At 36.0% G+C, this 22,976-nt stretch overlaps 2 protein-coding genes across 2 annotated transcripts in view; both read right to left on the bottom strand.

Moving 5' to 3' along the window:
- The window catches only part of LOC137388013 (macrophage mannose receptor 1-like), a 30,312-nt gene extending 16,523 nt beyond the window's left edge, over positions 1-13,789 (bottom strand). Inside the window, exons 1-8 of the mRNA XM_068074533.1 lie at positions 13,633-13,789; positions 12,481-12,603; positions 10,642-10,796; positions 4,658-4,728; positions 4,379-4,488; positions 3,510-3,662; positions 2,216-2,341; positions 1,126-1,274 (exon numbers count right to left, since the gene is read on the bottom strand). Of these exons, the coding sequence (XP_067930634.1) occupies positions 1,126-1,274; positions 2,216-2,341; positions 3,510-3,662; positions 4,379-4,488; positions 4,658-4,728; positions 10,642-10,796; positions 12,481-12,603; positions 13,633-13,789 (1,044 nt within the window). The remainder of the gene's footprint in view (positions 1-1,125; positions 1,275-2,215; positions 2,342-3,509; positions 3,663-4,378; positions 4,489-4,657; positions 4,729-10,641; positions 10,797-12,480; positions 12,604-13,632) is intronic.
- A 3,030-nt stretch (positions 13,790-16,819) lies between these two features.
- Positions 16,820-22,976, bottom strand: part of LOC137388012 (macrophage mannose receptor 1-like) — a 53,077-nt gene continuing 46,920 nt past the window's right edge. The window contains exons 39-41 of the mRNA XM_068074532.1: positions 21,230-21,419; positions 17,662-17,798; positions 16,820-16,945 (exon numbers count right to left, since the gene is read on the bottom strand). Of these exons, the coding sequence (XP_067930633.1) occupies positions 16,820-16,945; positions 17,662-17,798; positions 21,230-21,419 (453 nt within the window). The remainder of the gene's footprint in view (positions 16,946-17,661; positions 17,799-21,229; positions 21,420-22,976) is intronic.

Here is a 22,976-nt window from a genome sequence, read left to right as displayed (position 1 = left end):
AATACTGTGAGGAAAGAATATTCCACAGGATACTGTAACAATCAATGATGGAAATTCCGATTACGTTTGATTTACCACCTGGTGGCACACTACTGTGTGAATATCTGGCAGCACACAACCATGTGAATATCTTGCAGCACATCTCTATGTGGATATCTAGCAGAACACCGCAATGTAAATATCTGGCAGCACACCTCTATGTGGGTATCTAGCAGAACACCACAATGTAAATATCTGGCAGCACACCTCCAAGTGGATATTTAGCAGAACACCACAATGTGAATATCTGGCAGCACACCTTCGTGTGAATATCTGGCAACACACCACTATGTAAATATCGGGCAACACGCCACTATGTAAATATCTGGCAGCACACCTCTATGTGGATATCTAGCAGAACACCACAATGTGAATATCTGGCAGCACACCTCCAAGTGGATATTTAGCAGAACACCACAATGTAAATATCTGGCAGCACACCTCTATGTGGATATCTAGCAGAACACACAATGTGAATATCTGGCAGCACACCTTCGTGTGAATATCTGGCAACACACCACTATGTAAATATCGGGCAACACGCCACTATGTAAATATCTGGCAGCACACCTCTATGTGGATATCTAGCAGAACACCACAATGTGAATATCTGGCAGCACACCTCCAAGTGGATATTTAGCAGAACACCACAATGTAAATATCTGGCAGCACACCTCTATGTGGATATCTAGCAGAACACACAATGTGAATATCTGGCAGCACACCTTTGTGTGAATATCTGGCAACACGCCACTATGTAAATATCGGGCAACACGCCACTATGTAAATATCTGGCAGCACACCTCTATGTGGATATCTAGCAGAACACCACAATGTGAATATCTGGCAGCACACCTCCAAGTGGATATTTAGCAGAACACCACAATGTAAATATCTGGCAGCACACCTCTATGTGGATATCTAGCAGAACACACAATGTGAATATCTGGCAGCACACCTTCGTGTGAATATCTGGCAGCACACCTCTATGTGGATATCTAGCAGAACACACAATGTGAATATCGGGCAGCCACTGCTATCTGGATATCTAGCAGAACACGACTATGTAAATATCTGGAGACTCACAGTTCCTGTAAGATTAGGCTCGTCCAATAGCCAGTTGGTATATTGCACTCGGAGGTTGTTAGACCACCAGAAATGGTCATTCCAAAACCTGTCACTGAGTCCAATCCATATGTTCTCCTCCAAGTCCCAAAGCATACTCGTTATGAAAGCTATCCAATAGACACTTATATAAGTTACTCTTTTCATGAAACTCTAAGCTTGACTTAGCAAGGCAACTTTACATCCTTACACTAGACCAAAGAGTTGAGGCTGGTTCACACTATATAGCCGTGCGTCAGTGATATTCACACAACAATTGTTTTTATGCGTTGCTGATTAGCTGCGGTAACAATGGTTATACTAACACTAACCCATATCCATATCCCAAAATACTCGTGGCATCAATCTCATAATCAATAAAAAAAAACAATAAAAACGATGAAATACTATTTCGCAAAATCTGTCCAATGAGAAAAATATAGATGGAGCAATCTGCGATGGTCAATTATCATCGACGAAGCGATACACATTGTTTTTGAGCTTTTAAAAGCTTGTAATCCCTTTTGCACACATTTGGCAATTACACCACAACAGAGTAAGACATAGTGAATCTTTTGTACCAAACAACTGTAATGTGAATTTTGTTGCAAGTCAACTTTTAAGAAGGCATAATGTCTGCTTTCTCTTTCAGGATTTCCATTAGTAATTGTTTCCTTTGACTGTTTAAAGCTGGTATCCAAGAGAAAAGAACACTGGGAAAACAACTCCAGATTAATCCTACGGAACAGTTTTGTTGACAATTGCAAAATTCATGACAGTTTTTGGCCTTCACCTAATTGGCTACGGTAATAAACTTCACCACATTAGAAACTCGATTCTGCACTAATAGCCTTGAATCTAATTTTGTGAAAATGTTGAGTGTAAAGTGTAGTTTGGGTTTTCAACTACTCGACACTGAATGTTGCTCCTCACATCAGAAGACTTGCTTTTAGGTAAGAATAAATCAAGTAATAATATTAACCAAAATGGACAACGACTCATATAGGACAAGATGGCTTATTCCATGATGGCCGACCAGTGCAGACAAGTTAGACATCAATTTCTTGCCTACCTTGCTCTTTTAAGCTGTGTATCGACACTAAGTCTGCCCCTAGACTTGGTCCCTTACTTCTGCATTCATCTCTCGCTTCTGTCCAGTTTAACGGATGCTCAGTAAAAAGTCCATAGCATTTGTTTCCTACATCATTATGATTAGTCTTAAATGACACCAAATATGCTTTAGAGAATGCGCAGGGAGTCATCAAAGAATAATATAAACCTCTCATGAGTGAAGTGGGTATATATGTATACGTACATATATACGTACATATATATATGTACATATATATACATACATATATATGTACATATAAATATATACGTACATATATATATATACATACACATATATATGTGTACATATATATGTATATATATACCTATATATGTATATATATGTATATATACATATATATATACATACATGTATATATATGTATATACATATGTATACACATATATACATATATAGGCTATCATGAATTTTACGTATGTGTGTAAATATATATATACCTAAGCAAGTAGGTATATTTATGTCGGCTTCTACGCACTAAATATAATTATATGACATGCAAGTACATGATATGCACATACATCAAAACATAAATCAAAATACTAATGGTCTATGTAAATGCGATAAAATAGACAGGTTGCATGTTTGTGCATGTATGTACATACATGTATACCATAAAATCTCTAATCGAACGCCACTTCTATTTGCCCACCACTTTTATAGAGGCAGAGTTAAAAAATAAAGCACCATGGCGATCAATTAGAGATTTTACGTATGTATTTATGCATGTATATACAAACACACATGCCTGCACACACATGTACATACACAAACCTACATGCACATATGGGCATATGCACACATATACAAACGTAAGCACATACATGCACACATGCATATGCATGCAGGCACAATGATACATGTGAACAGATGCATATACCTGTACATATATGCACCCATGCGCGTACATGTATACATACACATTTATATATAAATATTAGCTAAATGCCCACCGTTGCACAGATAATAAAAAGTTTTTGCATAGAAGAATTATTTTTAATTAACGACAGACAGCCAAACATTGAGATATATATATATATAGAATAACTTGTAATAACTGCAAGTTTACGCCAAATACATGAACTAATCACAATAGTTTGCTATAAAAATCATAAAATTCTTTAATGCAACACAGCAGCTCAAAATGTGCTTGTTTTAATGCTACCGACAAAATCCAAAAGTGATGATAGAGATAAATGATAAAAAAATTAGTATTTGCCGAAAAAATATTTACCGAACTTCATCCATTTCGCAGGACAGTGGCCTATATCGAGGAAGGTGATTATGGCTGGATTCTGTGTAGTTGCGGTCTGAGTCTCCGGTTTTTTGCAGACAAAACCACCAAGAGTGCCACAATGCTGGTCGTTCCAAGTGCCCTTTACATACTCTATGAAAAGACTAAGTTACATGAAAAGCACAAACATACATACTGTGTACGCCACTATTATATCCTGACCTAGCTACAGACGTCTCGAGTCTGATTAAAGACGAAATCAAGGCTAGATTGTTGATACTCTTCTTTGCACTACATTGCTGCAAACACTGATCGATATTAAGATTATAGCCATCTGTGGGGAGACTAGAATTACGCTCGCGAAGATAAGAATCTTCTCCAAATCAAGCTAATATAGGTGATGCAATGCTCCTAGTGACAGTCTATGTAGACAGCTCATGTTATTCCATACATTTAAAATAGGTTAATAGTGTACAAGAAATATAGAAGGAGATAAATAACTAATGATATTAAATAGTGTATCTTGTGAAGAATTTTATTCAAATGCGAAGTTTGATAACTCCGTAAACAGCTTTAAGCCACATTGCTATCACAAACACACATTGTCTCTCTTTGTATTCTATTGTATGTGCTAACACAATTCCTGGTGCTCAGGAGAATTCTTAATGGTTTCTATTAAAATATGCCAGTTGAAATGAAAATTTGATGAACTGAAAACCTGCACAGAAAAAAACTGTAATTTTTTATTAAGTTTTTATGAAACTCAGAATGAACAGAAATAGAAATAGAATAAAGTTGATGCATCAAATCAGTCAAGTTCTAAAAAAAATGCAACAAAAATGTTGTCGCAAAATCTTGGAATTGCCTACCCCCGTATCTGGTTGTAGTAAACATGAATGCACATCTCTCTGACTCATCAAAGTTGTTGGGCTCATTCTTGTACCAGTGAGCAAAGTCTACAGGAGATCCATCAACCCACCTAAAATATAAAAAGCTCTGTTCGGTAAAAAGGGATTACAAAATTTTGAGCATACAATCACCAAAACTAGTGATTTCATTTCTGATATTAATGAACAACAGCAATATAAATCATGGGCTATAACTTGATCATCTGACAAGACAACTCCAGAATACAAGCATGAACTTACTCCCAGTTTTTGAGTCCCAGTCTAGTTAAGCCAATGGCTACGAGGTAGTTGTTAAGCCGATGACCTCTGAACTAAAATAAAAACAATCTGGTAATTAGACCGTTAGTTTAAACTGTTGCCAAAATAACCACTTACCGCATGGATGTTGCAGGTTAGAGCTCAAAAAACCAGAATACTGAAGTTTTTCATCAACGGTTAAAGTTTAACACGTTGTGCGCTATGTAGAAACTAAATAATAAAGTAATATTTTGCTGCCGGAAGTATTACAGCAGCCAATATGAGTCTGTGTGAACAAGCTTAACATTACTAATAACTCTGCTCATACTACTAAAATTAGTAATGATACTGGAACAATCTGTAGCTAAATCTTGAAAAGTACCACATCGACTATTTAAATAACTAGCAGTAAGTGTGGCGATGCCTGGATTTCTTATTAATTATTACTATTCCTATCAGTATTTATGTTATTAAACTAGTGTGATCATGCAAACTTATATATGAGTTACAGGCTACAGTTTAAAACACTGAAATTAACATCATATTATATATAATAGAAATTCAACTGTCATACAGCCCACGACCAAAGTGATATTGGAAAAAGAAAGGGTACTGGTGGTTGAGAAATGCAATATTAGCAGTTAAATGGCACTGCAGTGCCATAGGAGAACTGCAATGGTAGCTGTAATGTACTGGGTGTGGGTGTTATTATGTACAACAAACAGCAATAATGAAAGGAAAAGATTATATGTTTATATCTCTTCCCTGCAATAGTAGAAATGCAATATTAGAAGTAAAATGGCAAGCTGCTGTGTAATATACACAGGCTGGGGGGACTGTAAGTCATTGGTCATAGCAACCAATATCAAGAAGTTGTGATATTTATCTAGATTTCTGTATTTATATCTAAAAAATTATGCTGAATTTAAAAATCTAAACAGATTTTAGCTGGTTGTAATAGAAATAGATGTATATCTATAAGAAAATGTAGGCTTATTACTTAATTGTGCAGATATTAAAAATGGCTTGGCAGTACCGCGATATTGGGCGCAGCCGCAGTATTATCAACAAAATCTTTAGAAAAATAATAACAGTAACATATTGCACACCATCGGTCACTATATACTTCAATCTTGTAAATTCGAATGATTATTCTTATAACTAAATCTTATAATAATTGTATACAATCGAATAATTATTCTTATAATTAAATATTGTAAAATCTTATAAGAATCGTTAAAAAAAATACCATTGTCATTTCCTTTACTTTCACTGCTTTGGACATCAGTTGGAATACCATAGTACTCATTATAAGTGTCCAAAATGTCAGGGTCCAGTAGAATCGGCAAAAAAGAAACGATTACTTTTCAGTACTTCTACGTTAATTGCAGAAACCTTCGGCAATTGGACAATGCCATAGACTGGTGAAATGGGCACATTTTTCTCGTGAAATGCGCATGACTTGATGGATCTACACTCTGTCGCACAACCTTATCGGGGGTTTCGTTGACCAGTCTTAATTTTGATTTAAAAAGCCTGGTCAAGTTTTTATGGCAATTTTAGGCCAAATTAATCTGTCTATTTATGTATAATCCGATCAGATGGGTTAGTTTTAGGATATTGCGTCAACCTTTCAAAAACCTGGTAACATATTTAAATATGTTTATATGTGTTTTGTATCATTATTATACTTAAACGACTCTACACAAAAATGGTTAAATTTTTTGATTGGATTTCGGTACAAGGGTTTGGTAACGACCGTTGACAGATAATTTTTCGAGAGTTGTGTGCGCATATGCGTTTATCATACAGCTCCCAAACAATCGCTTCGCTCGTGTTTGGTCATGGGAATACATATAAAACTAGCAGTAAGTTCAGTGATACCTATATTTCTATCATTACCAGTCAGATAGTCAGCAGGTGGGGGTTTAGGAGGCTTTGATAGAGCCTCTTAGGTTTTTATAGAGCTTTGAAACCAAATTTGTTTAGAGGCTGAAAGTGCAGAGCATGTGCATGTAAAGTTTGAATATAAATGGTCCAAAAAATGTTGAATATGCATAACGTTTATGCAGACAAACAGACACACGAATGAACGTACACTCGGACAAACAGTCACATGAACAAACAGACACACAAAATGCTAGATGCCGCCATGATGAGAGAACCTTTCACACTGCTAACTCAGTGCAGTGGATAAAAGAAAAGACCATAGATATATAAACCTAGATCGGCCAATAATAGCTATTCCCATAGGTTGCCTTGTCAGACTTAAATAGCATGACGTAACGTCATTGTATTGTACCTCATGCTTGACTGCACTGTTGTTAACCATGGAGCTAATCAGGAGAAGGTGAAAAAATCACATTTATTTTTACATAAAAACCTTCTTGGATACATAATCCAGTAAACTAAAGCAATTCTGTGATAATATCTGATAACCACCATAGATTAAAACTAAAAAAGCTATGAATTGTTGCACACAAATCATGAGCCATCAGGGCTTCATTTGCCACCCTCTCCTATCCCCATTCTCTCTTTTCCCCTTCTCCAAAGAAGAAGTGAGAAGGGGAAAAGAGAGAAGGGGAAAAGGAGAGGGGGGCAAATAGCCCACCCACCCAAAGCGCCCGACCCTGGCTAGGTGAATAGACTAATATCTTGCTGAACGAAACATGACTAAATATGATGAGTATGCAAGTATGTCTTAAGTCAAAAATGAGACAGAATGATTATTTTACAGCTGGCTATGCAGCTGGCTAGGTCACCAAAGCTGAAGTGCAATTATTGTTTCACTAGCATCATGGATGTTACCAACTATGATGTAAACCAAGCGACGAATTCCCTAATCACAGTTAAGAACCGTGGTAGCTTGACTTTGTCTTCGCCTGTGGTGATTGAGGTTTGCAACCACAGTGAGAAAGCGACGAGAGTGTTGCTTAGTAGTGCTGAATTGGTGAAAAACTTTCCCAGGCTAGTACTAATTGCCACCATGGAGAAGTTGCTGAGATTCAACATCATGCTATTATTTAAGTGTAATCATCAAGCTAGTAGCCTAGCTCGTGAGATAGCAAAGAGATATATTTCGATTAGGGCGCATTATGAAGCTAAGAATAGAGCTGGCACGGGTAGCTCATCTGGTCTTGACCCACCAGGTCAGAGGTGCTCGGGTTGGGCCACCCGACCCTCGGGTCTTCCTATACAAAGACACGGGTAGGTTTATGGCTAAACAACAGCGGTTGTATATCGCTTTTTAAGTGCGATTGAAATTGAGTCGCATATAGTCCTAGAGCGGAAGGAACAGGCGAAATAAAACAAGTTGAGTCAAAACTATGTTTTTACGTCTGCGACAATAGTCTTTAGACTATAGGTTTCACAATGTTTTTTGGCAAGAAATAATCAACATGTCGGTGGTCTGGGAGTTCATGAAAAAGCCAGTCTTGAAAGGAAAATACTAAGTTATTTGTACAATATGCAAAAGCAAGTTAAAGGTTGACTTGCAACAAAATTCACATTACAGTTATTTGGTATCACAAGATTCACCATGTCTTACTCTGTTGTGTTGTAGGTGTGAAATATATGGGAATGTGATTACAAGCTATTAAAAGCTAAAAAAACAAACAGTTAATCGCAGCCACACGAGATCGCCATAGTTTGGATTCGCTTTCCAAAACGGCTCAAATGGGACATAGTTGTTAAAGGATGGTTTCTGTTTACACTTTCATGCAACCTTATTCGTCGAAATATTTTCACAAATATACTTCACGCATTCAATAAAACCATGTCTATTGTTCTTACGCGTCTGTTTTATCGTCATTGTAATGCTGTCACTTTTAGCACTGATATCTTATAACTTATCCTAAAAAATCGTTAAACTTTTTAGCCTTAGCTCGAAGGATTACATATCATTGTCTAATAATTATGACGAGCCTGTTGGTCACCTGTGATAATCGAAAAGTGCTACAAAAATTATTTTCGAAGTATTGGGTCACGTGATCAGATTACGACTTGACGATTGAATAATGCCAAAACAAAACTGTAAAGTAGCGAGCATCTATATTTGATACGGGGTATTCGGAAAAAACCTGAAGTGTTTGTCATAAACTAGTGCTACGATAAGATAAAATCTGTAATAAAAAACACTAGCCAAATCATGCCATTAATCTATCACCCATTGAATAGCATTGATCCACCAATGTCTAGCCATAAATTGTAAATTTAATCTATAAACCAAGCCACAAAATATAATGATTGGTGTGATAATGGTTTCTTTTATCATAGTTTATTGATGTAACAACATTAGGCTGTAATAGAACTATCTCTTAACCTTAAAGGTTGACTTGCAACAAAATTCACATTACAGTTATTTGATATGAAAAGATTCACCATGTCTTACTCTGTTGTGTTGTAAGTGCAAAATATGTGGGCATGTGATTACAAGCTCCTAAAAGCTAAAAAGCGGACAGTTAATTGCAGCCACACGAGACCGTCGTAGTTTGGATTCTCTTTCCAAAACGGCTCAAATGGGACGTACTTGTTACAGGATGGTTTCTGTTTACACTTTCATGCAATCTCATTCGTCGAATTATTTTCACAAATATACTTCACGCATTCAATAAAACCATGTCTATTGTTCTTACCGTCTGTTTTATCGTCATTGTAATGCTGTCACTTTTAGCACTGATATCTTATAACTTACCGTAAAAAATCGTTAAACTTTTCAACCTTAGCTCGAATGAGTACATATCATTGTCTGATAATCATGACGAGCCTGTTGGTTACCTGTGATAATCGAAAAGTGCTGCAAAAATTATTTTCGAGGTATTGGGTCACATGATCAGATTAAGGCTTGACGATTAATCCAAGCCGAAAGAAAACTGTAAAGTAGCGAGCATCTATATTTGATATGGGGTCTTCGGTAAAACCCGAAGTGTTTGTCATAAACTAGTGCTACAATAAGTTTTATATTGAGCATTTTATTGGCCTTTCAATTCCCGTGAGAACATCACGTGACAAGATGATAACCAAACTGTAATGAATACATCAAATAAACAGATTCCAATCTATGGCGGCTTTTCGTTTTTGAGCGTTTATGAGCTTGTAATCACATTTGGCACCTACAACCCAACAGAGTAAGACATGGTGAAATTCTTGATACCAAATAACTGTAATGTGAATTTTGTTGCAAGTCAACCTTTAAATGAATAAAAAATCACGTGCTGACCCGGTCCGACCCGATCTTGGCCCTCATTGCTGACCCTGTGTCTGGTCCGACCCTGCATTCCTCGGTCTCATTCTAGCTCTAGCTAAGAAAGCCATCGATTCCATTTCCCTGATCAGATCAAAACTTCACAGGCTCATCATATATTAGTCATGTTTAGTTCAGCATGATATTAGTCTATTCACCTAGCCAGGGTCGGGCGCTTTGGGTGGGTGGGCTATTTGCCCCCCTCTCCTTTTCCCCTTCTCTCTTTTCCCCTTCTCACTTCTTCTTTGGAGAAGAAAAAAAGAGAGAATGGGGATAGGATAGGGTGGCAAATAAAGCCCTGATGGCTCATGATTTGTCTGCAACATTTCATAGCTTTTATACTTTTAATCTATGGTGGTTATCAGATATTATCACAGAATTGCTTTAGTTTACTGGATTATGTATCCAAGAAGGTTTCTATGTGAAAATAAAGGTGATTTTGTCACCTTCTCCTGATTAGCTCTATGGTTAACAACAGTGCAGTCAAGCATGAGGTACAATACAATGACGTTACGTCATGCTATTTAAGTCTGACAGGCTTTTTCCTTATTGGCCAATCTAGGTTTATATATCTATGGAAAAAACATATTGAAAATTTTGAAGATGTTTAGCTAGAAGCAAGCATAGCTAGAGATAATCAACTAGCATAGATGTACGAATATACATAGCTAATAGCAAAGCTCACACCTGTCGACAGCATGCTTGCTATCTCAAGCAAATGTTAGCTAAAAGGTAGACAACTTACAATTGCATTAATTTCATCATTTCCATGAAGGCTGGTGAGATATGCCCCCATCCCTCGGCATCTTGCATTGGATTCATGCCAGGAAACCTTTTCATCACTAACGTAGTAGCAAGAGTCATTGAAGTATCTCCAATTGCGATCTCCATTACAGTACTCTATTGAATACATCAGCAACAGCTGCCTAGATTATTGACTAGGGATTGTGATGCACCTACTAGAATGCTGTTAAGTTTTAGAGTTCTAAATTTCAAAAAATTCTGAAAAAGTTAAATGTGAAATAAGAAAGGAATAAAGTTTAATAAAAAGCTATAAAAATTAAAACAATTAAAATTATATAAAATTCTATTCAAATAAGGTTTTGGTAATTACTGATAGTTTCATAAAAGTACAAAAATAGTCATCATAAAACAATATTACATGACAAATGTTTGCCATAGCATTTTGTGACAAAGCGGAAGAAGTGTGCTGCATATAAGCATTACGGCTGCTCTGGTTTTGACATCAGTGAAGCTGAGCAAAGATCTATTATATTTAAATTGAGTCAACTGTTGGTGTGCCTGTGTCTAGGGCTAGCATACCAGACTAGCAAGCCAGTGCAGCAAGCAATTCTTCTGAGAGAACAGCCACAACTACCAATGCTAGAGAAGAGTTAGCTCTACTGAACACCCCGATGCCATGCAGCTGTGAACAGATTATATTCACTCATGGCACTGGTAGTTCACGGACACCTATTGTAACAGACACCTGCCATATATTGTAACAGACACCTGCCATAGATTGTAACAGACACCTGGCATAGATTTTAACAGACACCTGCCATAGAGTGTAACAGACACCTGGCATAGATTGTAACAGACACCTGCCTTAGATTGTAACAGACACCTGCCATAGATTGTAACAGACACCTGACATAGATTGTAACAGAAACCTGCCTTAGATTGTAACAAACACCTGCCATAGATTGTAACAGACACTTGCCATAGATTGTAACAGACACCTGCCATAGATTAGCCAGATACTGTACCATCGGCATCTTTAAGGCTGCCCATCTCTTATTCACAAACACGCACGCGTGCGCGCGCGCGCGCGCGCGCGCGCGCGCGCGCGCACACACACACACACACACACACACACACACGCACGCACACACACTGATGAAACACATTGCTTTTGTAATTCACGTATTGGCAAAGTGTCTATGCCAGGTTACCGATGTATTGTGGCAAAAAGAGCATGATAGTCTATATCAATAGAGAAAAAAATTGTAAAACGTTTCAGATAACTTTTCAGGTAATTAAATCTACTGAAACTAACTTATCTACAATTTGATTCATTAACCCAGAATACTCTTTGACTTTCCTATTTAGACTCTACAGTTCACTGCTTGAATAAAGATACAGCAATAGAAATAGCGACACAAGCATTGCCATCAAGAGTTGATTATGATCAGTTTATAAACGGCGTCTCAGTCTTATTGGCCTGCTGATTTGTCAACACCAAACATCATTGAGTAGCTTCGGTGTGTAGTGCAGCATATATCTACATTAGATGTGAGCGACGCAGTTCATAGGTGTGTGTAGTCAATGCCTCTATATGTCTATAGCACTGGTCGTCTATCTTGAAGCTGACCTATACCGTATCACGCCGAAGCATAATACTTTGTATTATCGTATCCAAACTATCATATCCAGTAGATAGACCTAAGAGGTACTTTAATCTTTGTACGCACTGTCTCCAGAACTATTACATCAGGAGATCAAAGATTAAAATTTTCAGATGCAGAATTACGGATTATTATAGCCAACCTTTAACCTTTTACCTTCAACCTTTAACATTTACCTTTAACTGTTGTGGTAGGGATAGTAGTAGTTGTGCTGGTCGTTGGCGCAGTCAGATGTAGTGCAGGTTCTTGGCAAATCCAGCCCTTAGTGCCCGAACACCTGTCAGCTGTCCAGTTGGCACCTGAGCAGATAACTCCAAGAATTGAAAATGTCTCAAAATTTTGACAGAAGTTTGGCTACTCCGTACTTTCATTGCAGTTGCTTGCATAGATGTACATGTAAGTTTGCACGTACAAGTATATATATATATATATATATATATATATATATATATATATATATGATGAGGCTCCAATAGCCGAAACAGTACTATCTGTAGCATGAGTATATGCTGTTTTACTTCAGTTTGGTTGAGCACTCTGTGAGAGGTGCGGCACTATTAGCCTTTGTGCAAAGCTCATCACTTTTGTGATTTGAGCAGTCTGGTGCCGGCACATTGACTTTCTTAAAGTCTGTGAGGCAACCTAGTTGTTTCATGGCAGGAAGCCAACTCTCACCGGTAATGGGGTTTGTGTCCCTTGCCTAAGCTCTGAGCTGCATTGATGAGGCTTCAATAGCTGAAACAGTACTGTCTGTAGCATGAATATATATATATATATATATATATATATATATATATATACACATGTGTATATATATACACATGTGTATATATATACACATGTATATATATACATGTATATATATACATGTATATATATATACATATATATATGTGTGTGTGCGTGCGTGTGTATGTTTGTATAAACAAAGCATATGGTATATGTATGTATGTAAATATATATGTACATATATACACCGCTTATAAAAACACATGTATGTACTTATGTATATAAGTATATATGTACATGCAATTTCATCATATGCAAATCTGCCTACACACCTACATGTATTTGCAGTGCATACATGCTCACACACGCAATAAAAGTCCACTAAAAAATCCATTGATTAATGGGAAGACTTTGCCGGTAAGTTCCTAGACTAGTCGTACCTACGCTTACTGTTGCTAATTGGAGTTATCAGTACTTTCAAAAACTGGAGCAACTCCAACTCTTGTATTTAAACTTTTTTTGTATTTAATACAAAGAATTATATTGTTCTGAGTTACACAATCTTAAAGGTGCACCATAAATAAAGCAAAAGTATTTACCGTACTGAGGCGACAGCTCACGGTCGAAATTCAAGAATCCGCAAACATCAGTTTGCTTGGCGAGTCTTTCAGCTGGCTCTCCCGGACCCCATTGCAAGTATTCCATCTCACTCTGATCTGACCAGATATAGTTCCCTGATGGATATGCAAGTAACATCTGTTTATATCTGACTATGGCGCAGTGACACGAACAGAAAGGTGCTTTAGCGATGATCTAGCGGGTACTTTGATGTGGACTATCACGACTAAGACGAATATAACAGCGATGATAGATTTTTAGCAGACAATCTGACAACAGATAACAGCTAATTATGTAAAAAGTAGTAGCTGCCAAAATTTATGAAGGAAATATCATATCCAAATTTATATACCAAACTCTAGCTGAATGCTTACTAAGGAGAAGGGTGCCAGTAACCTTCGAACGGAAATCATCCAACTCAGCAATATAACACAGCAGATAAATGGTTGTACCACACTACTATTTACTTTTTAAAGTCAAATTTCTCTTTTGAAAAAATTTCAAAAGTTGACATGGCCATATATGATCTTTCCTAACTTCAGAACTAATTCGTACATTCAAGCAGAAAATTGCATCTTATTAAGCACAAAATCTGCTTTTTAACAATATATAAAATAGCAAGCTTTACTAAGTTTTTCCAAAAAAACATAAAAACGAGGAAAAATAGTTTAGAGAAATAATTTCAAAATTACCCCTAAAATGCAAGAGATTATTGGCTATAAGAACAATAAATGATGTTACACATGTTTTGTGACCTCTCATATTGGCCATGCACATCATAGTGAGTGCTGAAACCTTGTTATAAAAGTAGATTTATTATTTTGCCCTACAGAAAACATGTTACCATGAAGCACCTCAAAGAGTTATGAGTAGGATTGTAGAAGTTATGTGATCAATGCTTTTGGTATTCTTTGAAGGTTGACTTGCAACAAAATTCACATTACAGTTATTTGGTATCAAAAGATTCACCATCTCTTACTCTGCTGTGTTATAGGTGCAAAATATGTGGAAATGTGATTACAAGCATTTAAAAGCTAAAAATGAACAGTTAATCGCAGCCATCACAAAAATGCCATAGGTTTGAATCTTTTTATTTTGATGATGTACTCCACCATTGGCATTATTGTTTTGACGCGTGATGTAATCACGTGAATTGAAAGGCCAATAAAAGGCTCAATATAAAACACTTCGTAGCACTAGTTTATGACAAACAATTCGGGTTCTACCCAAAATGCCCTTATCAAATATAGATGTTCACTACTTTACAGTTTCATTTCAGCTTGGTCTAATCATCCAGTCGTAATCTGATCATGTGACCCGTACTTCCTGCCATATGGCGCAAACAATTTTTACAACATTTTTCGACCATCAAAGGTGACCAACAGGCTTGTCATGTTCATCAGAGAATGACATGCCCTCCTTCAAGCTAAGGTTAAAAAGTTTAACGATTTTTTACGGTAAGTTATAAGATACCAGTGCTAAAAGTGACAGCATAACAATGACGATAAAACAGACGCGTAAGAACAATAGACATGGTTTTATTGAATGCGTGAAGTGTATTTGTGAAAATATTTCGATGAATGAGGTTGCATGAAAGTGTAAACAGAAACACATCGTGTTCAACTACGTCACATTTTAGCCATTTTGAGAGGGATTCCAACCTACATCCGTTTTCGTGATGGCTGCGATTAACTGTTTGTTTCTGAGCTTTTAAGAGCTTGTAATCACATTTCCACATATTTTATACCTACAACGCGGCAGACTAAGACATAGTGAATCTTTCGATACCAAATAACTGTAATGTGAATTTTGTTGCAAGTCAACCTTCAAAGTTTAGTGCGGAGAGGTTTTTGTACAAAATAAAAGTATTGACATAAAGCTATTAAAATCTTATAAAGCTATTTCTAAGCTATTTTAAACAAAATTCATTTCTAGACCTTACTGAGAAACTTCTGAAACCAAAAGAGCCTGTAAAAAACAATAATTAGGTAAGGGTAACTAGCAAGTCAGATTTATTGATCAAAAACTTTGCTAAAACCCTTTTGATTGGGTGCAGCAGAATCTCAAACTTCTAGAGATTTCACATAACAAGGTTCACACCAATTGTATCACTCGTTTCAAAGCAAAAAAAATTAAACTGTATACTTGGCTATGGCGATTTAGCATTAGCTTTTGATTGCTGATTTTGTAAAAATAATAAAACCACTTCATTTGCCGATATAAGATTTCAAACAGGGTGTATCTTGTAGAGAAATTCGTTGGAGAATACAGCAAAAAGTATGTAGCTACTGTTAGGGGTGCTGATGCAACAAGCAAATAAACTGTGCTATGTCAAAAGGTCAATGGGAGCGGCTCGCCGACTTTCAAGAGTGAATTACCGTATTTTTTACTGCATAAGGTGCCACTTGAAAGCCTAAGATTGTCTAAAAATCAACTGCACACCCTTCAACGTGGTGCGTCTTATGTGTAGACTGAGGTATAAAATCTGTTGTGTGCCTTCGGGAGAGCATACAATAGATGTGTTGTGCGCTTTACCAAAGGCACCTTTGGTAAAGACCATTCTGCTAAAACCACAAAAGCTTTCGCCAAGTATACAGCAGAGGTGTGCTGCTACATGTTATTTACTCACAGTTGATATTTTAATAAGCTCTCAAAGTTCTCGAATTGGCATCGGTAAAGTAACATGTTTATGAGGCTTCGCCTAAACCGCAATCAGCAACAGGCAATTCACAGCATCATATGCATACCATGTGCTATATATGAACACATGGGCTAAGGCAAGTTACAGCACTATATGCATACCAAATACCATACGTAAACACATGGGCTAAGGTACAGCCAGTCTCTATTGTTATAGCTTTCGAGAATGTCAGCATCAATGTCGAGTCTAACCAATGAAAATGATGACGATGATGAGGAAAAACCCGAAATGTTGGACAGTGAATTATCTCAACAGTTTAATGCGGATACCGAGGATGAAAACTTTAAGAGTTTTCTGGAAGAGTGAATATTTCATTCAATAAAATTGACTAAGCTCACTGTATAGCCTTTGTTGTTGTTTTTTTATGTATGGTTTAAAATGGTTTAAATGGCTCTGTATAATACGGTGTGCCATATTGTGTGAAAATACAGAACTACGAAAAAAATGGAGAATCAGACCAAAACTTGTCACTCACCTTTATTAGACTTGACCAATCCAATCCACATAGGCATAGGTATCTTAGTATATGTTATGAAACCCGTCATAAACTGCTGAGTGTCAGCATTGTGGATGCTGGCAATTGTCATGCCTTCCTGCAACCAATGAAGGCAGAGAATGAGTTGTACCACGATAACCATTGTGGGTTTCATAGCATGAAACAAGAACAAATAATAAGAAAAGAAGAAGTATTCATAGACGAGGTTATTGTTTTGAACATAAAAGGGAAGTACAGAGAAGACTAAAACTGCTACCTTACTCAACAGTCTAAACTCTGTTTACCTAAACCTGCCGCTATATAAACTTATGTCTAGAGACAGGTCTCATACCAGATGTCCTAAACCTGCCGCTATATCAACTTGTGTCCAGAGACAGATCTCATACCAGATGTCCTAAACCTGCCGCTATATCAACTTGTGGCCAGAGGCAGGTCTCATACCATATGTCCTAAACCTGCCGCTAAGTCAACTTGTGGCCAGAGGCAGGTCTTATACCAGATGTCTGAGGCCTGGGCCAGCCTTCCGTTTTATCTCAGAGAAATATACTTTTAGAGTAAAATTTAAAGTGGTGCTGAAACAGTACCTGTCGGATAATTGGAATAGCTCACCCTGGGGCTTGCTTGCTGGTTTTCAGGCTCAGTACATTCATTAGCCATTAGCTATTGTGCATTGGGGCCTGCATTACTACTTTGATAGCAAAAATTCATAAAATATTTACATATATTTTTTTTTCTTTTTCCATTGTTACTAACTTCGGATAGTTTATAATCGATGAGAATAAAACAGAACCCAGATAAGACTAGTGGTCCTACCCTCGCACATTCAGCTGATGCATCGTTCCAGGGCTTTCTGTATTTTGGGGTGTGGAATGTATAACACATATCTCTGAAACCAATAGCAAGCGGGTTCTCACACAGATACCGTGATGGTGATCGCGTCGGCAAAGGTGCTACAAACAAAGACGGAGAGCGGGGATGTGTATAATCCTAAACGAAATATATAACTATAGTTTCAGAAACCAGACTATAATAATAATTATAAAACAAGGGATCAAAAACCAGGCTGAATGGAGAGAAAAGAGTACAGACTCATTACTACAAAAATTGAGTTGAACTCTGTTGTGTTGCCCTAGAAATGTATGCTGATACTTTACAAGTATTGCTTTTTATCAAAATCTAAGCTTTAGTAACTAATTTATCCCTTTGCTTTTGTGATATTAAACTGATCATTAAACTGTGTTCAAGATACACATACACGTATAATATATAACTGTGTTCAAGATACACGTACAGGTATAATATATAACTATGTTTAAGATACACGTACATGTATAATATATAACTGTGTTCAAGATATACATACAGGTATAATATATAGCTGTGTTTAAAATACACGTACATGTACAATATATAACAAAGTTCAAGATACACGTACATGTATAATATATAACTGTGTTCAAGATACACATACAGGTATAATATATAACTGTGTTCAAGATACACATACATGTATAATATATAACTATGTTCAAGATACACATACAGGTATAATATATAACTGTCTTCAAGATACACATACAGGTATAATATATAACTGTGTTCAAGATACACACACAGGTATAATATATAACTGTGTTCAAGATACACGTACATGTATAATATATAACTGTGTTCAAGATACACGTACAGGTATAATATATAACTGTGTTCAAGATACACGTACATGTATAATATATAACTGTCTTCAAGATACACATACAGGTATAATATATAACTGTCTTCATGATACACATACACGTATAATATATAACTGTGTTTAAGATATACGTACAAGTATAATATATAACTGTGTTTAAGATACACGTACATGTATAATATATAACTGTGTTTAAGATACACGTACATGCATAATATATAACTGTGTTCAAGATACACACACAGGTATAATATATAACTGTGTTCAAGATACACGTACATGTATAATATATAACTATGTTCAAGATACACATACAGGTATAATATATAACTGTCTTCAAGATACACATACAGGTATAATATATAACTGTCTTCATGATACACATACAGGTATAATATATAACTGTGTTTAAGATACACGTACAAGTATAATATATAACTGTGCTTAAGATACACGTACATGTATAATATATAACTGTCTTCAAGATACACATACAGGTATAATATATAACTGTGTTTAAGATATACATACATGTATAAAATATAACTGTGTTTAAGATACACGTACATGTATAATATATAACTGTGTTCAAGATACACGTACATGTATAATATATATCCGTGTTCAAGATAAACGTACATGTATAATATATAACTGTGTTCAAAATACACGTACATGTATCATATATAACAGAAGCCATAAAACTGATTTAAATATCCACAAATGCCTTATGATGTATGTATTTGTATAAAACTTTGAGTTTATACAAATTATATATATAATATAGTATATTATGATAACAAGTGAAACTACTGAATAAATGGCAACTTGAACTGAATCTTCCGGTCACCTACTATGATAAGACAATAAGGAAGGTATATAACCATGTAGAGTGAGACAGCTCCGATTGTTTTGTTCTTAGCTGATGCTGACAATATATCAGCACTCAATATTAACAAACTTTTTATACCAAGGTCAGTCAGGCAGCTGGTGCATTGGCAGTAAACCTAACTAACTGATGAAAAGATATGATGAAAGTGTGCTCACTATGCCAAAAGTCACACTAGCTTGCTGATTTTCAAAACAAAACAAAAGAGTAGGGCGTGCATGGATGTATACGAAAATGTCAAAGGAACAGTAGTTATATTTCAGTGTGTACCAACAGATGTATGTGTATGTCACATATCCGTTCAGACCTATGTGAAAACTAGCGGAATGACGTCTCAGTGTACACATAGGCCTCCCGCCTATCTATCCTAATCTCAACCAACTCTGAACTAAAGGTTGCATAACTTATGTGTTTTAGTATTGAGGTGAACTGGACTGATATGATTTGATATTGAGGTGAACTGGACTGATATGATTTGATATTGAGGTGAACTGGAATGATGTGAGTTGATATTAAAGTGAGCTAGGCATGAGTTGTCAGTCCTTTTTGCCATAGTCGCCTTGTTCATTATGAAAAAAGTGTAGTTTATAGTTGGCAACATATTCCGGTAGCACTTGACACTTATTTAACAACAAATTATTTGATTAACTTTATTTTCGTCTAATTGTTTGCAGTTTACAAAGAATGTTAGCGATAGTTCATATATAGCCAAATAGGCACTACGGATTTATGCCCCAGCTCTGGTTAATATTATTAATAAAACAGCTGAACCATGAGACATCTGTACGGCTGACTTGAATAATGAGAATTAAAAAATGTAGCTGTGTTATAGCAGCCTAATAGTACAATGAAACTGAAGCACAATCAACAAAGCCTATATGGCTTACAAGGGCATTTTAACCACCATCAATTCATGTCAGCAAAAGTTACCTAAGAGGAATGTTTAGTATGGCAACCCTTATTTTCACATTTTTTTCTCACATTTCACAAAATTTTCTAGCAAACCTATTATAATGTTTCACACCCCTGAAACCCAAGTGAAGTGTATAGAAGAAAAAATCGTAGTTAACTTGTATCAAAGGAATCTGAATGATCAGCTATCATCAAGTAGAGTCAGGTGCTTGTTCACTTTCACCTTTTCCCATACTATCAACTTTTCTTGGACACAGGTAGGGTTAAATCAAATCACAATCATGGAAAACATTTCTTGTATCACATAGCATTCTAGTTAGCAACTTGAAAAGTGAGCTTTGAAAAAAAAGCTGAGTTTCAGTAGATTTATCAGAAAGTACCATTGTTTTTTTATCATTTGCGATCTTTGTTGATGTTTGAGGTGATGTGACCCTCAGGATGTATCAAGATTGAAATAAAAAAAAACTTGATCATGGCTAAAACACTTAAAAGAAAAATACTTGCCAAAATGACATCACAGACAGCTATCATTGCTATTGTTGACATTGGCTATTGCGTTCAAGTTGCAGCATTAACCCTCTCTGTTATGTTGGTCTTTTTTCGCTACTATAATGGACGTCATAATCATACTTTGGCTTGCTCTGAGCATTTTATTGGTTATCAAGTTTTGTCAATTTTAATCAAAAAACATGCTGGCAGTCAGATCACCTCAAATATCAAAAACAATCGTAAATGATAGAAAAATGCCGATACTTTTTGTAAAACTTTTGTGTAAGTTCATCTTTAGAGCTACCCTAGTTCAAACTAACTACATGTATTTGCAAACTAACAAATAAAATACGAAGCAACTGACAGCTATTTGTCTGTAAGAACTCATTTGTTACCTGATGATATTTTACAGATGTAAGGCTTTACAATGCTAGGACTACAGTCTAGAGAGCTCCATCCTCCGTTAGATGCATTCATTGCGACACAGTTTGGTACAGACTCTTCATGCTTTGGTTGACCTGGCATCCACTGGCTGAACGTAACAGGGTATCTATCCGCCCACTCGTACTGTCCTACTTTTATTCTCTGTTTAGAACAAAAACACAATGAAAGCGTTCAACAAGGTATGCAAATTTATGGACCAACAAAGCTATAAATACTTACAGAGAATAATATTTACACCTAGTTAGTATGAGTGTTTATTGTAATTTTGTGGAGGAAGCCAGCGAGCCTTGTGTCTGGTTCGACTTTTCAACTTGGCCGATCTGCCAGTAGAGAGCCATACGTAAGAGGTACAGCCTACTCAACATGGTCACATATATAAGGAGGGAAAAGTGCAGACCAAGAGCAGAACACCTTTGCGCGTTACATGTATACACGCCTGACTGTACATCTATTTATACAAATACAAATGCATATATACATATATTTGTATAAAGAAAAATATACAGCCAGGCATGCATACATATAAGAGTTATATACTCATAAGGCTTATATGTATACATCATATAAGGCCGAAATCATGGATATAAGATTTCAGGTTGCAGAATACTCCTTCACAGCGCACCGCAGCAAACTCAATCAACTACACAGTTGTGGTCAAGATATATATATCTTATATCTATATATATCTTGAGATATGAGAGACATATATATGATATGAGATATGAGATATCTTGAGATATATGATATATATATATATATCAAGATATACATATCTAAGATATAAATATATATCTATATATATTATATATATATATATCATATACATATCATATCCTAGGTATATATATATCATATATCTCAAGATATCTCATATCTCATATCATATATATGTATATATATATATTTCTCATATCTCAAGATATATATATATAAATAATATATATATATCTTGGCCACAATTGTGTAGTTGATTGAGTATATATATATATATATATATATATATATATATATATATATATATATATTCCGATGTAGTGTGTTAAAGCTGCCAGATAGTGCTCAATGAGTGGTCAGAGCTAGCCTGTCTTGACAAGCTGTTGTTTTTGCGTAGTTGTCCCCCCGTCGAGCTGCGAGCAACAACAGCTTGTCACAAGACGTACTGCACCTGATGCATCAGCTGCACTTATAAGGAGTTGTTCTCTTTCGTCTACGCGGCTCGGCTGCGATGTTATTCCGGTCGCTCCATTGGTAATCATAACGGATTTCACGCAAAAATTTATGTAGAAAAATTAGGATAAGAACGTTTAACTGGCGATCCCTCTCTGCAGTAAACTTTATTAGAATTTGAGAACTTAGGCAACAACAGCGACTAAACATGTCGTTATTTGTGCGCTCAGTCAGTTTTATTTCTATTTTTGTATCAGTCAGTTTTATTTGTTCTTATGGATTTTATTTTGAGTTTATTTTATTCTTAAGTTTTACTAAAGTTTATTACAGAAACTGGTCTATGGTTAAACGTTGTAATCTTGTTTTTTTTACATAAATTTTTGCGTGAAATCCGTTATGATTACCAATGGAGCGACCGGAATAACATCGCAGCCAAGTTGCGTAGATGGAAGAGAACAACTCCCTATATGTGCAGCTGATGCATCAGGTGCAGTACGTCTTGTGACAAGCTGTTGTTGCTCGCCGCTCGAC

Source organism: Watersipora subatra, chromosome 2, assembly GCF_963576615.1.
Source record: "Watersipora subatra chromosome 2, tzWatSuba1.1, whole genome shotgun sequence".
Classification (NCBI taxonomy): domain Eukaryota; kingdom Metazoa; phylum Bryozoa; class Gymnolaemata; order Cheilostomatida; family Watersiporidae; genus Watersipora; species Watersipora subatra.
The sequence above is the reverse complement of the archived record's forward strand: the minus strand, read 5'-3'. Positions and strand labels throughout refer to the sequence as shown.